The sequence below is a fragment of the Rhinatrema bivittatum genome, chromosome 14 (genome assembly GCF_901001135.1).
Source record: "Rhinatrema bivittatum chromosome 14, aRhiBiv1.1, whole genome shotgun sequence".
Taxonomy (NCBI): Eukaryota; Metazoa; Chordata; class Amphibia; order Gymnophiona; family Rhinatrematidae; genus Rhinatrema; species Rhinatrema bivittatum.
In genome coordinates, this window is record NC_042628.1 from 35,844,042 (window position 1) to 35,865,099 (window position 21,058).

The following is a 21,058-nucleotide window of genomic DNA, read 5'->3' on the forward strand; positions in this document are numbered from 1 at the left end:
TGCCCCAGAGAGCTTATGCTTATACTTGCCATGCCCTACATCTGAACAGTAAGCACTAGCATTGTGGCACAATGGTCTGGCATATGAGACTGGCATTGTGCATGCTGACTTGGGCACCATCTTGCATGCAAGGCCACTTGGGTAAGGGGTGGGAGGGAGAGGAGAGAGGGAGTAAGATTGCTTGGGGGAGTCATGTGAGTGGTGGAGGGGGGGCACATGTCAGGGTGTGGTGTGTGTATGTATGGCTTGGGGCAATTGATATTGATTTGGCTGGCACACTGGAAATTTAACTTCTGGGTCTGAGGCGCAGTAAAAGTTAACTCATGTGTCTGCTTGCCAGTGTTATTCTATTGCCGTGCCCATGTGGTATTGTCTAGCTGCTTCTACCACACTGGTCACAGAAATAGAAAAATATTGACCACCCAAATGTGAGTTTACTCCACCTCAGTCTCAGGAAGGAGATACAGTACATTTCCAGCATAAGCTTTTGGGGGCAGGCAGCTTCTGCTGAACACAGCAAAAGCTCTCTGGGGATGGCACTTTCAGTTGAACATGGTTTGCATCCCAGCTTTGGCACACTGCTCAGCTGTAGGTGCCCACCCCAGAGAGCTTACACTGGAAATGTAACTGCTTCCTAGGTCTGAAGTGGATTACTATACAGGGCACAGCAGTAGATAACACTTGTCACCAGAAATGTGATATTTCTTTTTCCATTTCATCCTGTCACACCAGTCTAGATGAATCAATACAAATGAGTTATGTTCCCGTACCAGCAGACAAAGGCAGAGTACACAGCTTTCTCTTGTGATATCCTTGCCACTACTTATAGGTGATGCTACACAGTGAGAAATCAGTATTCTCTGCCCCCAGCAGATGGTAGGACTTACTGGTGGTGCAGCATGGACTGGGCCCTTGGTCCATCCAGGAGAGCGAGCCCACTATCAAGGGACTCTATCAAGTCAGAAAATCCGCAGGAATCTCCCCCGAGCATGGAAGACTCCCTGGGGGTCTTTCTACCTATATGCAGGCCTTACAGGGAGACCTCCATCAACGACGGAGCTCCGCGCTCTCTGCTGGAGCACAGCGGTGTCCCCCCTCCCACATGCTTTGCAACACTTCAGCGATTCAATCTCACCCCCCACCCCCGACCAAGCAGGAGCAATGGTCGCTGAACCCAGAGTTACTCATATCTCCTCTGCAGCTTATTACGGTTTTTCGTGTATCAATAAAAACAGCCGGGCAGTTGGGGGTGGGGAGGAGTAGACCAACGGAGAAATATCTCAGCAGAGCTAATGTAGATCCAAAAATACCTACTCACTCCTTTGTTATTTTTTTTTTTTTTTTAAAGAATGTCCCCAGATGACTCAACCAAGTCCCCTATGGGACAGAGAGCCTCTAGTGGGTTCACTGTCCTGGAAGAACCTTGGAGCAATCCATGGGTTTTTTGGCGTTTGGTCTCTGGATTTCTTCCTTTTGTAAAGGGCCTGGGAATCAAAGGCCTGTGGGGAAGCTCGGGGCTCCCAACGGAGCACAGTGGACTTCGCCCCAGGAGCTGCCGTCTCCTGCTTTGCCAGGACTGTTCTCGGGAGCCGTGGTTGCAGTCGGCAGAGCTTCCTGGCATCAAAGGGGGAAAGCCTTTCATAGAGAGTGGTTATCTCCCTTGTTCATTTGTTTCACAGAGAAGGGGTTCTTCTGCCTACGAGTGTTGGAAATCCTTTTATTGGAGGGAGTCCGCAAGTTCCTCCAGCACTCTGAGGTGGAAGATTTGCTGTTGGCGGAGAGGAGCGCTCCTGAGCCCTGTTTTCGTGGGTGGGATTCCGATCCGTTTAACGGCATACTCCCTCTTTTGTGTTTGGCCCAGATCTGGAGCAGTTGGGCCTGAGGCGGGGAGATCCAAGGCCTGGAGGCTCCCCAAGTCCGAGCTTCGTCCTTTTTTTGTTGACCTAACAGAAGTCGGGGTCCGTTTCCCCAGATTTTGGACGCGATAGGCCGGGTAAGCAGGGATGTTCTAGCTCCTGTCGGAGAACGCCTACCGCGAAGAGCAGGTATCGGCCCTTTTGAAGCTTCTGCGAGGTGGGACCTGACCCCGTGGCTTTCTCCGGCCGTGGTTGCGACTCCTCTCGTTGGCTTGGCTGGTGAGAGGTCGCTTTCTGTTTATGCCTTGCAGCACGCTCCAAGGGCTCCGTTTCTACCTTATTTCATTTCATTCATTTGATATCATTTATTAATCGTTCACACTACAGGCCGGAAGTCAATACAGAACGTTCTGGCACCTGCAGTTCAGCTTGCGCTCTTGCAAGAGCAGTGGTTCCTGTTCCCCTGAGGAAATTGGCCTCTGTCAATGCTAAATTTACTTTGTCTTTCTCAAGAAGGATGGCGCCTTCAGTCCCATTTTTGAGCTGAAGGGGGATGCGCAGTGATCCCCACGTCTCTCATTTTTGCTTAGGACTCGTGCCTGCCTGACAGAGAGCGGTCCTGTCGGGAGCTTAGTCTCCGTGAGCGGGGAGATCGTTTCTTTTTTTGTGGGACCTCCCGTTGGCCAAAGGCGCAGATGATCCTTACTAAGGTCCTGGTAGTTGTGGTGTCGTATTGTGGTGAGAAGGCTCTTTGGTGCATCCTTATCTGGACTGTTAATCAGGACGTGGTCTTTCCGGGAAAGCATTCAGGCAATAGGCTAGTACCTTTATTTCTTTATTTTAGTTTAGTTTTTTTTTTTTTTTTTTTTAAAGAATGCCTTGCTCTGGATATTTTTTTTTTTTTTGGATCTTAGCCAGTCTCACTCTGTTTCAATCTGTAGACTGACTGGCAGCGCACCTTGGTTCGAGGTGAGGTCAGATACGTCAACGTTAGAGATGGTGAGGACCAATTAGCTCATCCGCAGTTGCACTAATTGTGCCAGTTGCTGCCAGAGCCTGGAGTTTTCTTGCACCTCTGGGGTTCATGGCAATCACTCTTCTCTTTTGTTGATCTCTTCTTTTCCAAGACTGCGAGGCTCAGCTCCGTCTAGGCCAGTCTCCTGTAGTGGTCGGTCTCCTAGTGCCTCTAGAGAGGGATTGACCTTCTGGTTTTGAATCATGACGGCCCCAGTGAAGTTTTGGCATGTTTTTTGCCTGGATCTGGTGGTGCAGGGACTCTGGCCCGGAGGGTACAGTCTGGTTGATTACAGATTTGGAACCAGAGCAATCAGTCTAGCCCTATTTCGCTTGCCTCCTTTCTCCGGGGTCAAGCAGTGAGGGTGCTTCCTGGCAATGTTTCAGCAATGGTTTATTTGGTCACATCCACGATCCCTAGACTCTTGTTGTTCAATCTGTTCAATCTGACTTTTTCTTGGCCCGAATGGGACCTATGGAAATCGTTTGCAGTTTTCATTGCAGATCTAGGTGAAGAGGACTTGAGTCAGGAGGTTTTTCGGTTCATAGCCCACAAGTGGGGCTCTCCTAATTGGATCTAGAGACACATCACAAGAATACTGATGACTGGCAAGTTTTCAGCTGTCACAGAACATAATATTGAGAACAGAGATGTGAGCACGCTGTGGCCAAATAGGGAGTTTCCCAATGTTTTGTCTTTTGGTTTGTCTATTAAGGCTTCCTCACAGAATCAAGATGGTCAGTGGCCACGATGTGTTGATTTGTGCCAGATTGATCTTAGAATGTCAGGGTGGGTGGGTCTCCTAATTCTTAGTAGCTTCCAGCTGCTGGGAGCCTTTTAGTAAGGGGTCTGGCTCTTGAGCGCTCTTTACGTTCCTGCAGGCCTTTAAGAATTCACCCTTTTGGTTTACTTTGTGTTTCACACCTCTTGCAGTGTTCCCTTAGGATGTGGTCGATTTCTTTGATGGCCCTTATTTTGTACTTCTCTGGGGCAGTCTAGGGAAGGGCATGGAGTTCAGAGCTCTGAATATTCCTGTCTCAGCTACACCTGTTATAGGGGTTGGATCCGTGGAATGTCTGTAGCACCTCACCTGGACATGTCTTGGTTTCTTTGGGGAGTAATGAGGTTGCGGATTCCCATTTTTGGCCTTGGTTCCTCTAAAGGGACCTCTTTCTGGTTCTCAAGATGTTGGTTGTGCCTCTTCGGCAGGTTTCCCTTAGGTGTCTTACCCCAGTAACCTTTTTTTTTTTTCCTAGTAGCGAGTTCTTCAGTCCTCTGTAATTCAGAGCTACAGGCTGGCTTTGCAGGGCTTCTCTCTGATCGTTGTCTCAATTAGATGTCCTTAGTCCCATACCTTCCTTTCTGTTAAAGATCTGCTTTTCAGGGATTTTTCAAAGGACGAGTGTGGGGACAGTATTGATTCTCTGAGATCCCTAGGCAGTCATCGGGTGCTCTTCCACTATTCAGAAGTCACTATTTCCTTCTGTAGGTTAGTCAGTCTGTCTGTGATGTTTATTGAACCTTGTAAAGATAGGGTCCGTCTAGGCTGTTCTACCTAGAGGGGTCAAGTATGTAATTTCGCCGGCATGCTTGTTTTCTTTCATGCGTATTCTACTAGATCTCCATCTTTTTTTTGAGCGGAGGCAGTGATTGTTGTACCACTGCACATCTGCTGGGGAAGCAACTAGTTAGTCTGTGCCTTCTTTTTTACAAAGTATTTCAGATTCTGGGTACTTGCTAAAGAGGGTTTTGCAAATGGGGCTGAAGTTTTCGAGGCAGCCTTCCTTCCTCCCTGCCTGATTAGTGAGGCTTCGGTACTTCCTACCTGTATCAATTTCCCGTGGACTGGTCTAGCAGGATAAAATGGAAGGAAAAGTATTTGTATCTGTTCATTTTCTTTCCATGAATTTTGCTTCACTAGTCCAGAACCTTTTTAGGAAGCTGGGGCTTTTATTCAGTCTTCGGTGTGATATGTATATATGTGTGTGTGTGACTGTGCTACACCACTTATAAGTAGTGTCAGTGATGTCACAGGAGAAAGCTGTGTACTCTGCCTCCATCTGCTGGTAGGGGGACATAACCCACCTGTATCGACTCACCTGGACTGGTGTGGCAGGATTTCTGGAAACAAGATTAACAGATAAACATTTCTCCCTTCTCCACCTCAGACCTAGGAGTTCAGTTTCCAGCACAAGGTCTCTTGGATTGTCACCAGTAATAGGTTTTCCTGCTTTTCCTGAACAGCTGGACAGTGCACGCACAGCGCCAAAGTGCATACAGTTCGGCTGTTTATGCCTTCCCCAGAGAGTTTATGTGTTGTTCAGCGAGCTGCAGGCACCTTTGATTTTTCTTGCCGTACCTTGACAAAATGGCCTTGGCTGCAAGAATATGCCCAAAAGATGGGATGCCATTTTTGTAAAGCTTGGCAAGAAAAATCAAAGTGTAAGCTCTCTGGGGTAGGCACTGTTGAGCTGTAGGTGCTCACCCCGAGAGCTTACACTGCAAATGAAACTCCTGGGTTTGAGGTGGAGTAAACTCTCTCACTTTTATGGTGGCCAAACTTTGAATTTTTTTTGTAATTCAAATTTTATTAAATAAAACTCTCACTATTATAACAAAGCTTTGTTCTTCTCAAAGGATTCTCCAATAAGTCTAAGCATATATACCTGCACGCCAGCATTATATGATACAAAAAGAAACCTACCCACCCCAACCCAAGAACAACCAAAACGTGACACGTGACCAGGATTATAAGGCATCTCATCTGTTAGTATTATAATATAATCAAATTGCTGCTGGGAATCATTCTTTCAAGCGGTGAGTTTCCCCAAATAATAAACATTCACCGAGCACGAACACACCGCCGACAATGGAGGGATAGATGCTTTCCTCCACCAAAAAGCTAACTCTCATTAGGCTCCTATAATTATTTGAAGAGTTAGGGGCTTGATTACCACCTGTACCTGAGGTTAGTAAGGTTAAACCTAAGAAGAATTTCCAGGGGGTGAGAGGAGAGAGAGGCCCCAGAAGCCTACCGCGGCCCCGACGGCGGTTCAGCTGGGAGCCAGCGTCTGACGTCATGGAGGACGCACAGGGGCTTTGAAAAGCAGCCCCAGTGTGGTGCAGTGCTGCCGCCGGCTTTGTCTCAAATAAGAAGTAAGGGGGAAATCTCCTTCAAGTTTTACTCTATAAGTTAAGCACCTTTCCTGATTTCCTGAACCTCCAATGATAAAGATGGACACAAGATAGAAACTAACCTAGCGTGCAAGCACCCTTTAAGATAAAAAAACAAAATTCTAAGATGCCTCATTCAGCACGTAAGAGGAGAGCCAGGGAGCGCCAGGCCTCGGATGCGACTGAGGTAACCTCTAAGGTGGGACCTAGGGATGCTCATGTACGACGAGGGATGGAGTTGGGGAATGAGTGTTCGCTGAGTGCCGGGAGGGGAGGAAGAAGGGCCATCAGGCGTTCAAGAACTTTTGACATCACTCTCCCCTGGGGAGAGAGATCACCACTGGCTAACCCTGCCGAGAGGTTCCTGCAGATCCCAGGAAGGGGTCGGTGTGAAGGAGACGAGGTGGTCAACAAGAAGAACCTACAGCCTATAGTGACATCCAGGGAGCCGATTAAAGTTTCCATCGGAGCAACTGATGTGGGATCCGGGATGAGAGAAGTGGGACTTTCAATACCACCGTTTAAGCCCTTGGTAAGACCCACAAATATTCTCTTTAGAATATATTTGGAAAGCTATAAATGATCTGAATAAAAATATGAGTGTTCACATGGCAGTGATGTTAAATACTGTTAGTGAAACAAAAAGGAATGTTGAATTGTTAGAGGTAGATAGTAAAAATATGCAAAGTGAATTATCTGGGGTGAAGGTGGAAATTGGAAGCTGTAATGATAAAGGAAAATGTAATATTGCAGTCTAAGATAGAAAAATTGGAAAATATCACAAGATTAAGGAATATCCGCTGTATAAACTTTCCCAAAATACCTACTTCAACACCAATACATATATGGAGGAGATATTTAATGGAGGTTTTAAATATAGCCGAGGCAACTTTGCCTCTAATTTCTAAGATATTTTATTTGCCTCCAATGAAAAGATCTCCAGATGTAAGGAATGTTGGGAATTTGCAAATACACGAATTGCAGCAAAGACAACCAATCCAAGATAATATACTTAATGCATCGGAGATTCTCGAACAAACAGAATTAGAATTAGCTGAACCTTCAACATTAATAGTATCAGTTGTGTTGGAATTCGATAGAGATTGGGTCTTTAAGAAATATTTTGCTAACAGATCCAAAGAGTTTTTGGGCTGTAAGGTCCAGCTCTTTCCTGATTTAGCACCATCAACCCAGAAGCGCAGGAAACAGTTTTTATTATTAAAATCACAAGTGATACAAATGGGAATGTATTTCATTCTGGTTTCCCTGTAAGTGTATAATAAAGAGTGAGGGTAATACTTATATATTTACACAACCTATGCAATTAACCCAGTTTATTGAAAATAGATTGAAACCCACTTTAAGCTCTACACCGGGAACCACATAATAGAGCTCTATAGATGTGAAATGATCTCTCAAATATGTAGTTAACATCCCTAAGGTTAGTTGAGGAAACAATTGGTGTTTATATTGGTATTATTGGGAAATTGGGTATCTCGGATCCATTTCTAGTGGGCTTGAAAGACAGGTTTAGAGTCTTTGTGTTTTTCTGATTAAGAGGGATTTAGAAATAAGAGAGGGACAACATTATGTAATTAATGATTAGTCTAGGGAGATTGATCCCTCTGTAAAATGTAACCTGTAAGACATTCAAGATGTTATTGCTTGATGTGTAATAATGTAAAATATTATAAAAAAAAAATAATTCCATTTTGTCCAACTACAGCAGTCCAGGCCCCAACGAGTGAATTGTTTCCCTCTACCAGCAGATGGCGGCAGACCACACTGTGTTCTCACTGTGACATCATAGCCACTACTTAGGGGAGGTGCTAAGCAGCAGGAATCCAGTACTCTCTGCCTTCAGCAGATGGAGGATGGGGTGCTGTGCAGCTCATCGGTGAATTTGAGATCACACCCCGGGGCCAGGTCGCTGGTTCTGACCAGCAGTGTGAGCCCACACAGCCACTCCCGGTCCCACTGGGGTCCTGGTTGAGCCTGGCAGGGGGGGGGGGGGTGGAGGGGAGGGGCATTGAAGAAAAGAAAGAGAGAAAATATCTGAGAGGAAGTTTACTTGGGGCTTCAGCCTTTTCCTCCTCTGACCCCTCCTTCCCCCCCCCTTGCTGGTCTCCTCCTCTAGCCTTACTAGCCTGTTGTCTACTGATAAAAGAAAAAAAAACTGAGACGGCAAGGCCAGTACAGCGGACGGTGAGTCTTTGTGTTTTGAGGTATTTGCCCCTTCAGGATGCTGAAAGGTTATATTTGCCCCTTCAGGGTGCTGAGAAATTCTGCTGAGAGGGCTGGTAGAAGGTTCATTTGGTAGCAGGCGTGATGGACCGAACTTCCCACGGCACAAAGCTTGTGGGGTATTTAAGGCTGCATCAGTAAAAGGCTTAACGTGTCTGGCATGTGTGCGGGCCAGGGAACTGCCTCTGGGGCGTGTTCTGTTGTAGGTTTAGCCCCCTCCTCCTCCTCCCCACTGTCGCGCATTGAAGGCCCTGACATGCGTTCGGCCAAGTTGGGGGATTTTCCCGTGCTGGCAGGCTTTGAAAGTTTGGAGGCAGCTGGGGTCCGGGGATTACCTGACGTTCCGTCCACACTTCTGCCTGCAGTTCCTTCGACTGGATCTTCTCTGGTACCAGTTCAAAGTGCCTGCAGAGATTTTTTCCCCCCAAATATTTTCATTTTCTGCGCTAGGCATTCTGTGCCTTTGCGCATCTGGGGGACCTACAACTGATGCCAGAGGGCAAGGCCCTGAATGTGCCTCTGCCTGCTCTGTCCCCCCAGGTGCCTTCTAAGAGAGCACGGGGCACTGGGGCTGTGCAACCCTGGCAGGCAGGGGGATTGCTCTTTCTCCCGTGGGCAATCATAGGCAGGGTGCTTCAGAGGATAGAGATGGAAGCCAGTCGGGTCATACTGGTGGTGCCAGATTGGCCATGCAGGCCCTGTTTACAGGCCATTACATCTTCCGGAATCGCCAGGGCTCAGTGGTAATGGACAATCCATCTCCATTTTGTCTTACGGCTTTACTCTTGAGTGGGTGACTGCTCTGCAGGAAGAGTTATTCCCTTTCCGTAATTTCTGTTTTGCTGAAAGCACGAAAATGGTCCACTTCATTGGGCCTATGTTGGAGTGTGGCGATCGTTTGAAGAATTTTGTGGGTCCAGAAGGGAGTAACCCTGGTGGTGGCCACTATTCCTTCAGGGAGGTCTGGATAAAGGGCTTGCTTTGAATTCCTTGAAGGAGCATTAGCTGCTGTCTCATGTTACCAAGGATGGCTTGGTGAGGTGCCCATAGCTGCTTACCCAGATGTTTCTCAGTTTTTGCAGGGTGTTAAGAGGTTGTGTCCAACCCCCCCATTTCAGTCCATTATTCCCAAGTGGGACCTTAATCTGGTTCTCGGGGCCCTGACAGGGCATTCTTTTGAGCCGTTAAGGCAGATCTCCCTAAAAGATCTGTTTCTGGTAGCAGTTTGCTTCACAAGGCGGATTTTTGGAGCTTTAAGCTTTATCTTGTCAGGACCCGTTTCTGGTGATCAAGGTGGATACCGTGGTTTTTCGTCCAGTGCCCTGATGGTTAGTTTAGTCAGTGTTTCACTTAAACCAGACAATGTCTCTTCCAGCCTTCTCCCGAGATGAGTGTGGGACTGAGTATCAGTCACTCAGATGTTTATGAATGATATCTGGAGGTCACTAACGTGTTCTGCAAGTCTGATAGACTCTCTATTCTGTTCGGAGGACTGCACAAAGGGTAGCTTGCTTCCAAAGCCACCCTGGCTCGCTGGATCAAGGAGACTGTTGTCTCGGCTTAGGTGCTAAAGGGCAAGAAGGCCCCAGAATTGATACAAGCGCACTCTACAAGAGCTCTGTCGGCTTCTTGGGCAGAAGTTCAGGCTATATTGCCAGCCGACATTTGTAGAGCAGCTACTTGGTCCTCGTTGCATGCTTGCGTGTGGCACTTATCAGCTGGATGTTTTGGCGAGAGAGGAGGTTGGCCTATGGGGCTGGGGTTCTCCGTGCGACTCTCGCTTCCACCTGCCCACGGAGGTAGAACGTTTGGTACTTCCCATTCGTTAAGGCCTGGAGTGGTGTAGCTGGATGAAATGGAAGGGGACGTCACTGGGTCACTGCTGTTAAGGTTTCTGTGAGGAGACAGTCTTGCTTCCCAGGCAGGTCCTGGACTGGTGTATCAGAATTGCCTTCCCATTAGTCCTGCTACACCAGTCCAGGACCTGCCTGGGAAGCAAGACTGTCTCCTTCCGGAAACTTTCCCAGCACTCACAGACGTACCATAAGAACATAAGAAAATGTCATACTGGGTCAGACCAAGGGTCCATCAAGCCCAGCATCCTGTTTCCAACAGTGGTCAATCCAGGCCATAAGAACCTGGCAAGTACCCAAAAACTAAGTCTATTCCATGTTACCATTGCTAATGTCAGTGGCTATTTTCTAAGTGAACTTAATAGCAGGTAATGGACTTCTCCTCCAAGAACTTATCCAATCCTTTTTTAAACACAGCTATACTAACTGCATTGACCACATCTTCTGGTAACAAATTCCAGAGTTTAATTGTGCGTTGAGTAAAAAAGAACTTTCTCCGATTAGTTTTAAATGTGCCCCATGCTAACTTCATGGAGTGCCCCCTAGTCTTTCTACTATCCGAAAGAGTAAATAACCGATTCACATCTACCCGTTCTAGACCTCTCATGATTTTAAACACCTCTATCATATCCCCCCTCAGTCATCTCTTCTCCAAGCTGAAAAGTCCTAACCTCTTTAGTCTTTCCTCGTAGGGAAGTTGTTCCATTCCCCTTATCATTTTGGTAGCCCTTCTCTGTACCTTCTCCATCGCAATTATATCTTTTTTGAGATGCGGCGACCAGAATTGTACACAGTATTCAAGGTGCGGTCTCACCATGGAGCGATACAGAGGCATTATGACATTTTCTGTTTTATTCACCATTCCCTTTCTAATAATTCCCAACATTCTGTTTGCTTTTTTGACTGCCGCAGCACACTGAACCGACGATTTCAATGTGTTATCCACTATGACACCTAGATTTCTTTCTTGGGTTGTAGCACCTAATATGGAACCCAACATTGTGTAATTATAGCATGGGTTATTTTTCCCTATATGCAACACCTTGCACTTATCCACATTAAATGTCATCTGCCATTTGGATGCCCAATTTTCCAGTCTCACAAGGTCTTCCTGCAATTTATCACAATCTGCTTGTGATTTAACTACTCTGAACAATTTTGTGTCATCTGCAAATTTGATTACCTCACTCGTCTTATTTCTTTCCAGATCATTTATAAATATATTGAAAAGTAAGGGTCCCAATACAGATCCCTGAGGCACTCCACTGTCCACTCCCTTCCACTGAGAAAATTGTCCATTTAATCCTACTCTCTGTTTCCTGTCTTTTAGCCAGTTTGCAATCCACAAAAGGACATCGCCACGTATCCCATAACTTTTAACTTTTCCTAGAAGCCTCTCATGAGAAACTTTATCAAACGCCTTCTGAAAATCCAAGTACATTACATCTACCGGATCACCTTTATCCACATGTTTATTAACTCCTTCAAAAAAGTGAAGCAGATTTGTGAGGCAAGACTTGCCCTGGGTAAAGCCATGCTGACTTGTTCCATTAAACCATGTCTTTCTATATGTTCTGTGATTTTGATGTTTAGAACACTTTCCACTATTTTTCCTGGCACTGAAGTCAGGCTAACCGGTCTGTAGTTTCCCAGATCGCCCCTGGAGCCCTTTTTAAATATTGGGGTTACATTTGCTATCCTCCAGTCTTCAGGTACAATGGATGATTTTAATGATAAGTTACATGCTTACTGCCCGTTGGTTTGTTACTTTGTTTGTCTATCCTTGTCTTTGTTTAGGCTGCAGGGAAGCTTCTTCTCAGGTTTTCGTCAGTTCTACATGTGGTTATCCTGTTAATTGAGGGGGGTCTGATCCGAAGCTTTGTTAAAAAAGATGCTGGATTCCTGCTGCATAGCACCACCCCTAAGCAGTGGCTGTGATGTCCCAGTATAGTCTGCCTCCATTTGATGGTAGGGGGAAGCAACCCACTTGTTAAGGCCTGGATTGGTGTAGCTAGGCTAATGGAAAATAAATTAACAGGTAAGAAGAATTTCCCCTTAGGATCACACTGGAAGATAACTCCTGTTTTAGTAATCAGAACATGCACCATCTGCTAAAACATATCTCAGAGCTCTCCCATCAAATATGTTAAAAAGGATCCCACACCTACGCTAGCAAAGATCTGAAGAATTCTGATATATTTTGTGAGATGCAAGTGAAAAGACACCTTATTCCTGTTTATTGACAAAAAAGAAGAAATGGAACATTTTCCCACTACCAAAAAAGATTACTCCCAAGACGTTTCATCCATTACCTCTCCTAGATCATGTTCCCAACTGAGAATGTGTGGGTTTAGTATTCAATCCCACATTCAAGATGGCACAAATCCTTTGAAATGAGCCTAGAACTATTATCTGCCCTATCAGAGACCTTTGAACAGGCTTGACTGTCAGAAGATTGGCTCGGACCCCTTCATGACCAATAAAATATGCCACCTGGGTATATGAGAATCTGTCTTGCACATCTGAGAACTTTTTCTTGCAGAACAGCATAAAGAATTGGGCCTCTCCCCTCCCATATCTGCTCAAGGCAGGACAAACCTAATTTCTGATATCTTTGTCTCTTGAAGAAATACCCAGAGGGAAATCATCTTTTCTTTATAAATCGGGGATTTGCTCCAAAGTATCAGTGATAGCTCCTTAAATGGACATCGCTCAGGCATTAGGCAGCCATGCTCTTTTAGGGAGCCATACAAAAGAGCAGAGCCTTGCCTACAGTATCTGTGAAGGGTAGCAGATGAGTGAATCTTTTATGCTGTGGCATAGTTGTCGCAGTCTCGAGGGTGAACCCCCCAGCTGGCAGACAAGCCTTGTAACCAGACAGGAGCTTCATTTTTACCCAACCGCCTCCCCTGCAGATTGAGCCCTTGGGTTCAGGTGGCCGGCAGGACTTAAGCGAGTCCCTAGGGCGATGAGGATGACAGAAGTCCAGAGGCACACTGGGATCAGGGCAGGCAGCTGATGAACAGAACAAGAACAGGCCAAGGTCACGACTGGCAGCCAGCAAGAGTGGTCAGGTCCAGGCAAGGGGTCATATCTAGGTGGCAGGCAATCGTGGTCAGATCTAAACAAGAGGTCAAGATCCGGAGAGTCAAGCCAAGGACAGATTAAGAAACACTAGACAAATAGGACAAGTAAGGCTAGATGAAGGAGGCAAAGCTGGACAAAGTAGAACTGAAGAAGGCAAGAAAGGCTGGAACCAGGAATGTAGGCAGGAGACCTATTGCTGAGGCAACAACAGGGCGTGCAGGGCGCGCTTAAATAGAAGGTCGCTGATGTCGTCATTGAGTGGTGCGGGACTCTTCCCACCATTGGCCCTTTAAATGCTGCTGAGTAGCAGGGACTGAAAGGAGCAGGAAGGTGGCGGCAGTGGAGCCGCGTGGGAGGCTTGGCGTTGCTCACATGAGAGGTCCCAGCAGCCTGTTCGGCTGAGGTCAAGGGCAGGTGACATGCAGACTTGGAAGCAGCACCATGGTGAGTACAACAGCTCACTGGACAGCCCTGTGAGCCACGAATCCTAACCGTATAATGCTCAATTTGTATCCAAGGTTTAACCTCTTTACTTCTATGCCAGTCAATAATAGGCCACAATTGAAAGGCAGAGTAGTACCACAAAAAACTGAAAGTTTCTCTGCCAGGATTTCAAAGTTTATCAGAAAAATAGCATATACTAGGCAGAAAATTCAACTTGATGGCTGCTATTCTGCCCAACCAAGAGATTGTATCTATCCCACTTTTCCAAATCCTGGGAGAGTCCCTTCAATAGGGCATCATAATTTGCCCTATACAACTCTTTATGTAATTTGGGCTCTGTAAAGATTTCTGATTTATCCTCATTCGCTTTAAAACCAGAGATCGTTCCAAATCTTCTCTTCTCATCAAGTAGATCTCTGAGGGAAGACTCTGGTCCAGACAAGGTCAACATTAAATCATCCGTAGAGAGACAATTGATCATCCACATCTCCAACAGTTATCCCCCCTATCTTCTGGGAGCTGTGGACCTTTTCCGACAAGCGTTCTAACACTAAGACAAAAAGCAACATTGACGAGGCTACCCTGTCTGTTCCCATGTTCAGCTGGGAAATCCTGAGAGTAACCTCCATTAATATGGATACAGGCAGTTGGGTCATTTTACAGCTTCTTAACCCAAGTAACAAAATTTACCCACTCCTATTTTCTCTAAGATTTTAAACAAAAACTGCCAGTGAACTCTAACAAAGGCCTTTTTTACATCCACTGTAAGAAGCAACGATGGGATATATATATATATTTTTTCCAAGCCCACCAAATTAAGTTCAAAATCTTACGCACATTATCTGAGGCTAATCAACCTGGTATAAAACCTGATTGATCCCAGTGTACCAAAAAAGGGCCACCCTACTAAGACAATTAGCAAGAACTTTGGATAACAATTTTAAATCTATATTCAATAGGAAGATGGGTCTGCAGGAACTACACAAAGTAGCATCCCCTCCCCCCTTATGATCCCAGTTAAGTTAGATCCCTTGGCCAACTGAGCCTCCAAAAGGAGTGAATTAAACATAGAAAGTAAAGGTTTAACAAGAATTGAACTAAATAGCTTATAAAATTTAGCTGAAAAACCACTGACTCTGGGGGCCTTGCCCATCTTCAGGTCCTTCAACTCTACAATCTCCCTATTGAGCATCTCCTGGACATCTTGAGGGAGATGCCCTCCACCCAAGTAATCGTTACCCTCTTCCTCCATATTAGTGGGGTCTTGTAAATACAGTTTCTCATACTATTGAATAAAACTCTTCCGAATGCTCAAACCGTGAGTCACACTATCTTTAATCTTAAGTGTTTGGCTCTGTGAACTTGAACTTTCTAGCCAAAGAACCTACTGGGTTTGTTTCCAAACTCAAAATATTTCCGTTTAACCAGATCCATCTTAAAAGAAATAGTATCCGCCTCTAAAGCATGTAGATTATTTCGTGTTGTTAATTGTAGCAAGACATTCACATCCGCCCTCCTCTTAGGCATAATCTCCACCGATGTAATCTGCTGAAGCGGCGCAATCCTAGCCCGCGCCCTCTGTCGTTTCTTAGTGGCTTGGGAAATCAATTTTTCCCACACCGCTGCCTTCAAACAATGCCAGAGCGTAAAAGAAGATACATTGCCTATTTATATGTAAATATTCTCGAATATCTGTTAATGTATTAAAAAAAATTCCTTATCTTTAAGAAAACTGTTGTTCAATCTCCAAACCTCTATCATTTTGAGAAAAGAAAAAAAAAATCTAGCAAAATAGGTGCGTGATCCGGCCTTATGTTATCCAAGGTGGCATCTTTTGTGTAAACCATCAAGAGTTTTATCAATTAAGAAATAATCCATTTAGGAATAGAAATTGTGAAATTTAGAGTAAAAAAAAAAAAATTTACCAGTGGAAGGGTACAAAAGCCTCAAACATCTATCAATAAAGCATTTAAGACTGCATCTATGATTAATATCTTTCTCCCCCAGACAAATTATCTACAAAGGGATCTTTAGTATTTATTTACAATAATTTGTAATCCGCCTATTACCAGTAATGTTAAATTTCACCCCCCCCCCCTCACACACACTATAATTAATCGACCCTCCACACACTCAGAAAGGACTTCAGATAGCAAATCCAAAAAAGGTCTCTGAGACACATCGGGTGCATAGAAGTTGACCATGCTAAATAATTCACCACTTAAATCAAACAATTATATATCTGCCCTCTAGGTCCCTTTTAAACAGTCTCTTTATTACAGTGAGACGTTAACACAGAACATCTGACAATGAAAACTAAAACCATACAGCATAGAACTTCAAATGCTTAGGTAACACGCTGTCCAGCTGTGCCTTAACGTCTCAGGGCGTATATTTTGTTGTATCCCCCTTTTCATTCAGCATTCAAAGTCAGTCACAGCATTCACGCCAAGCATCCACGTCCGTTCCTCACCACATTCCAGTGAAGTTACCCTTGCAGTGTCACTAGAGATATCTCATCCATATACACAGAATAGCTGCCCTATGAGAAGCCGTGCCCCAATTTTTCCCAAAATAAGAAATATCCTTTTAAAGTCTGCTGCGCTATAGGATCGGTGATGTCCTTCTGCAGTGCCACCATCTGGGAGTGGGTGGTCATCCAACTCTTCCAACAACTCATCGTCTGTGCTTCCTCCTCCATTTAGGATGAATCACTTTTTTTTTTTCTTTGCCCTGGTGAAAGTGACATTCAGAAACTTGCCGCTTCATTTGGCCAACCAGTACCCGACTCAAACAGGTATATCATTTTACCAGAGCTCTTGTGTTAACTCTTAAGTTCATTAGAAAACACCCTGACCTCCACGATATTTATTCTCGGTGATGCAGGAGTCAAAAAAAAAAAACTGCAGGGGAAATGGAGTAATCTCTCCTCCCAACTGTGTTTACTGACAGAAAAAAATTGCAGCCGTTAGCCAAGAGGCTTCTTTCCACAAGAATTGTTGCTTAAAAGGGGAATTTGGCCCCTTCACATTCCAAGAAACAACTCTAAGTGGTGTCATCTCATCAACAAAAAGTAGCAAATTGAGTGGTCATGAACCCCCAATATAAAACGAGAACAATCCAGTATAATGCCCTGAGTCAAGTTTTCTTTCTGCTCTCACCTAGGGGTTAAGTTTCCAGCTTTAAGAAACTGTTCCTTAAGCTGCCTGCCCTTTAAGTCACCTCCCTGCATTGCTGGAGAAAAGCTAATATCTTCTTTTACATGGGATTTGCATGCATCTGTGCTAATTTTAGCCCTGGTTTTTACTCCTGTTTTAGTGCATTCTTTTTTTCCCAGAATTAAATACCAGGGTTAATTTACTAAGGGAAAGATACAGGCTAAAGCAGGAGTGAAAATCTGTGCTAAGGTCAGCACGGTTTATTACATTGGTTCCAATAAGAGGATGAGCCGAAAGGACAGCTGTTCTGATCTGCGCTATGTTCCTCTTGGGGACCAGGAAGTTAAAGTTTTTTTATTTTTATAGCAGTATCGGACATACGCAGCACTGTGCAGTGGTGACATCGTAACTGAAGCAGTAAGTGGGTATCTGAGGGCAGTGGGAGATAGAATTGTTCACCACTAGAATTGTTCACCACACATCTCTGTAAACAAAATTTTGCCAAATTTTTCATGCCTAATATCCATTAAAGAGAGGTTGGCTCCTAGCCCCCTCCACTGTATATAGTATTTATTGTATTTTATATATTTATTGCTCCGTTCACCCCTTCTTTATTTTCCTACTCCAAGTTAAGGCTTCCTTGTTATAATGTAACTGTATGCTCTGTATCTCTTGTTGATTGGTTAATTGTATATTCTACTTAGTTCATTGTAAACCGAATTGATTTGATTTGTATCAAGAAATTCGGTATATAAAAGCCTTAATAAATAAAAATAAATAAATAGTGATGCGCCCAAGGTGCCAGTGGGAGAAGTGGGATTTCAGCCCTGATTTCCAGCCCATCGCTGTAACCACTCTGTTACTCCTTCTCCACGTTGTTAAATTTGGTGTGCAGTGCTATAATCCAAAAGAAATAAACTTCCAAATTGCATGCCAGCTGGAGTCACCAAACTTGTCAATAGACTGACTGACTACTTTTGAAATATTCCATTAGCCCAGCTCAGTAATATAACCATAGTGAGGGTTACAGAACAATAGCACAACAGTGAGTTTGCAATTATAGACCAAAAGTGAGTTTAAGGACAATTTAGATGGCAGAGACTCAAGGTGGGTGCCATAAGTGTTACATTTTTGTGACATGCATGAACATGGGTATAGTTGAGCTGTATGTATACATGTTTGTGTGAAGTGAATGCATATAACTAAGGCTGTCAATAATTTTATGGGTCTCAGGACTGTAGTAATTGCTTAATTATCTTGATTTGGGCCTAATTTCCCAGCTGCCAGGGGCTTTAAGGGTTAACCATGCAGAATCTAGATCCTATTTCTTCCTCTGACTTTTTTTTTTTTTTTTTAACAGGAACTGCATTTCCACTTTCAGTTCTTGTGACCAGGGACTTGGCAGGATAATGGCAGCTGCTGCTCTAGAGGAGGAATTGAGCTGCTCCATCTGTCTAAGTGTTTACCAGGATCCTGTGCTTCTGACCTGTGGACACAACTTCTGCCTTAACTGCATTGAGAAAGTCTGGGATAGCCAGAAAGCAAAGAATTTCACCTGTCCTGAGTGCCGAATGAAATTTAGCAAAAGACCAAGACTAAGGAAAAACCGAAAGCTGTGCAATATAGTGACCCGGTACCTTTCAACTTGGGCAAAGAAGGAAGAGGCTGCTGTCTTCTGCTCCTACTGCCTGGACATGCCCATGCCGGCCATCAAGACCTGTGTGCAGTGCGAGACCTCATTCTGTGAAAACCACCTTCAGAAACACAATAAAGCAGTGGAGCATGACATGACCGAACCCACCACGTGCCTGGAGGGCAGGAAGTGTTCGACCCACTGGGAGCTCCTGAAGTACTACTGCATGGTAGACGACTGCTGCATCTGCGTCTCCTGCTGTGTGGCCGGAAAACACAAGAACCACCCAGCTAATCTACTGCCAGATGCCCAGGATAAAAAAAAAGCAAGTTTGCAGCACACGCTGCGGGAACTGAATTTCCAGACTGAGAAGCACGAGAAGACCCTTGCTGAGGTGCAGAAGGACAGAGATACGGTCAACGAGAGAATCACAGACATTACCGCCAACGTCAAAGGTCTATTCATGGACATAAAAATGCAGCTAGGGCTCACAGAAAAGCAAATCTTAGAGAAGATAGAGGTGGAGACAAATTACGTTTTGGGTATTCTCACGGAAGAAGCCAAAGTGCTGGAAGCGAAAAAGGCCACTGTTGCCGAGAAGCTACGGAAAGTGAAGGATTTGTGTGCTGTCACCGACCCCCTTGTGTTCCTGAAAAGATGGGAACGCTCAGCAGTGAAGGACTACAGTGAGGTTGAAGATGACCACAGCAGTTGGGGGAATGACACTGCGGAGGAGGACTATGAGGAGGACTATGATGATGATGACGAGTATCAGGAAGAATATGAGGTGAAAGCTTATGACGAAGACACCCTGGATGAGGAACTGATTGAGACTATAATAGAGACGGAGCTGAATGAGTTAGTATACATGCTGCCTACACTGAGAGAGCGGAGGGGGATTTAGGGCTATGCCACGCTTGTCACGGAGATCTGGCTTCTAAGCAGTCTGATTACATATATGTGGCTTTCCAATTGCTAGGCATTACTGTGCCTGTTTTGTGATCTGAAAGCTGATGCTTGGCTTTCAGTGATAGCAAGCATGGGCTGAGACTGTAGGTTGTGAGCACATTGCCCTAGAGCAAAGGTCTCTAAGATACTAGCAAGGGGAAAATACTGACCTTCGAGGGGCAGCAGCAGCTTTGGAAAATTTCTGGCTCAGGCAATCACTTTTGCCTTCTGAGGAGGTCAGTATTTTTCCCATGTTGGCGCAGATTTTATATGGGTTTTGATGTCATGTCGTGGGAAAATTGAGATTGCGCCGAGTACTCTTACTGGGCATTGTAAATCTTATCCGAGCCACTAGGAGCTGCCTGTTCAAATTAGAGCCACACATTCTCAAATGAATGATCTATATAATCTACATTTTTTATTTTTTTTTAAGATTTACCAATTTTTAATGAAGATGTCTACTGTAATAAGTAGTAGAAAATCTTGAGTGCTGATAAAGTACATGGTAGAACGTTAATTGTATCTTTTTAAAGGAAACCTAACCTGCTGTAAAAGGGAAGTGGCTTATCATCCAGCCAAATGAAAGTCCTTGCCTGTATGGACAATCAGTTCTGGTCAGTGGGGATTTTCTGCCAGGTCATTGAGCTGAAGTCTTTTTGTCACCCACCTGGAACCCTAGGAACTTCCTCTATCACATTGTAGCTGGAAGTTTACTGCTGGCCCAAACCGATTTGAAAGAGAAAGAGGCTCCCAGCAATAACAAGAGCCGTTGGTCCTCCATGCCCCCTTCCAGTTTAAGAAGCCATCGGTTTTTGTCAGCTCCTCCGTCCCCATCGCTGCTGTGCTCGGTGGTGGCACAGGATTGCTGCACCAGAAAGCTCCTCTTTCTGGTAAGATTCGGCCGGACCCAAAATAATCTGCCTGAAGGGGGTTCCACTGGGTTCCTTTTGCTAAGAATCTTACTGTAAATTAAGCACTTTGGGAGGCTGTGACTTTTGGAAACCAGCTCAAAATGGGGGCTTTTTATGGCTAAAGCAGTACTTGTGATTAGACTCCTGCAAGACTGCACTGGAGAACCTGGCTCCTTATGCCACGTCACATACAGAGCTCCAGTAACAGCAGCAGCCAGGTTCCTACTAATGCTGGAAAAACCATAAAACATAGGGCTGCCTCTCTCAGTGGCAAGGCTGGGCAGTGCTAGGCCAGAGATCCTGGATCAGCCAGGGCTGGGGTGGAGCTAGCATTCAACACCACTGTACTACACCACTACTTGGTGGCCAGATGCAGGGTGTGCATGTACCAGGTTCAAGACAGCCCTTGACCAAAACTTATTGCCAGAGCTGGTCAGATGAGAGAGGAGGTTTTATAAAATCTGGAAACTTCTCCACTAGTTGTAAATGTAGGTTCATGGCACTGTAGCCCAATGGAAGCTGATTTTGATTGAGCTCAAAAAGGCAGGATGAAACAGCCAAACCAAACATATTAATACTAAAACAAATAATAAAAACAAAACAAAAACTTCCGTTTTGTAAATCCTATTCACAATGGGCCAGATTTTATAACATGCGCGTGGGCGTAGATTTGTTCACACAACCCGGCGCGAACAAATCTACGCCCGATTTTATAACATGCGCAATTGTGCACCC

The 21,058-nt window shown here is 45.0% G+C and overlaps 1 protein-coding gene across 3 annotated transcripts; it reads left to right on the plus strand.

Annotated features, from left to right (window-relative positions):
* The first annotated feature begins 5,012 nt into the window (after nt 1-5,012).
* On the plus strand, nt 5,013-19,739 carry LOC115076137 (E3 ubiquitin/ISG15 ligase TRIM25-like). 3 transcript variants are annotated; one of them, XM_029577269.1, is made up of 3 exons: nt 8,071-8,250; nt 11,940-12,180; nt 18,192-19,739. In XM_029577269.1, the coding sequence occupies exon 3, from the start codon at nt 18,241-18,243 to the stop codon at nt 19,366-19,368; it is 1,128 nt and encodes a 375-aa protein (XP_029433129.1). In that variant the 5' UTR covers nt 8,071-8,250; nt 11,940-12,180; nt 18,192-18,240; the 3' UTR covers nt 19,369-19,739. The 3 variants fall into 3 exon arrangements, with proteins under 3 accessions (XP_029433128.1, XP_029433129.1, XP_029433127.1); XM_029577268.1 differs by lacking the exons at nt 8,071-8,250; nt 11,940-12,180 and adding an exon at nt 5,013-6,577; XM_029577267.1 differs by lacking the exon at nt 11,940-12,180.
* The last annotated feature ends 1,319 nt before the right edge of the window (nt 19,740-21,058 follow it).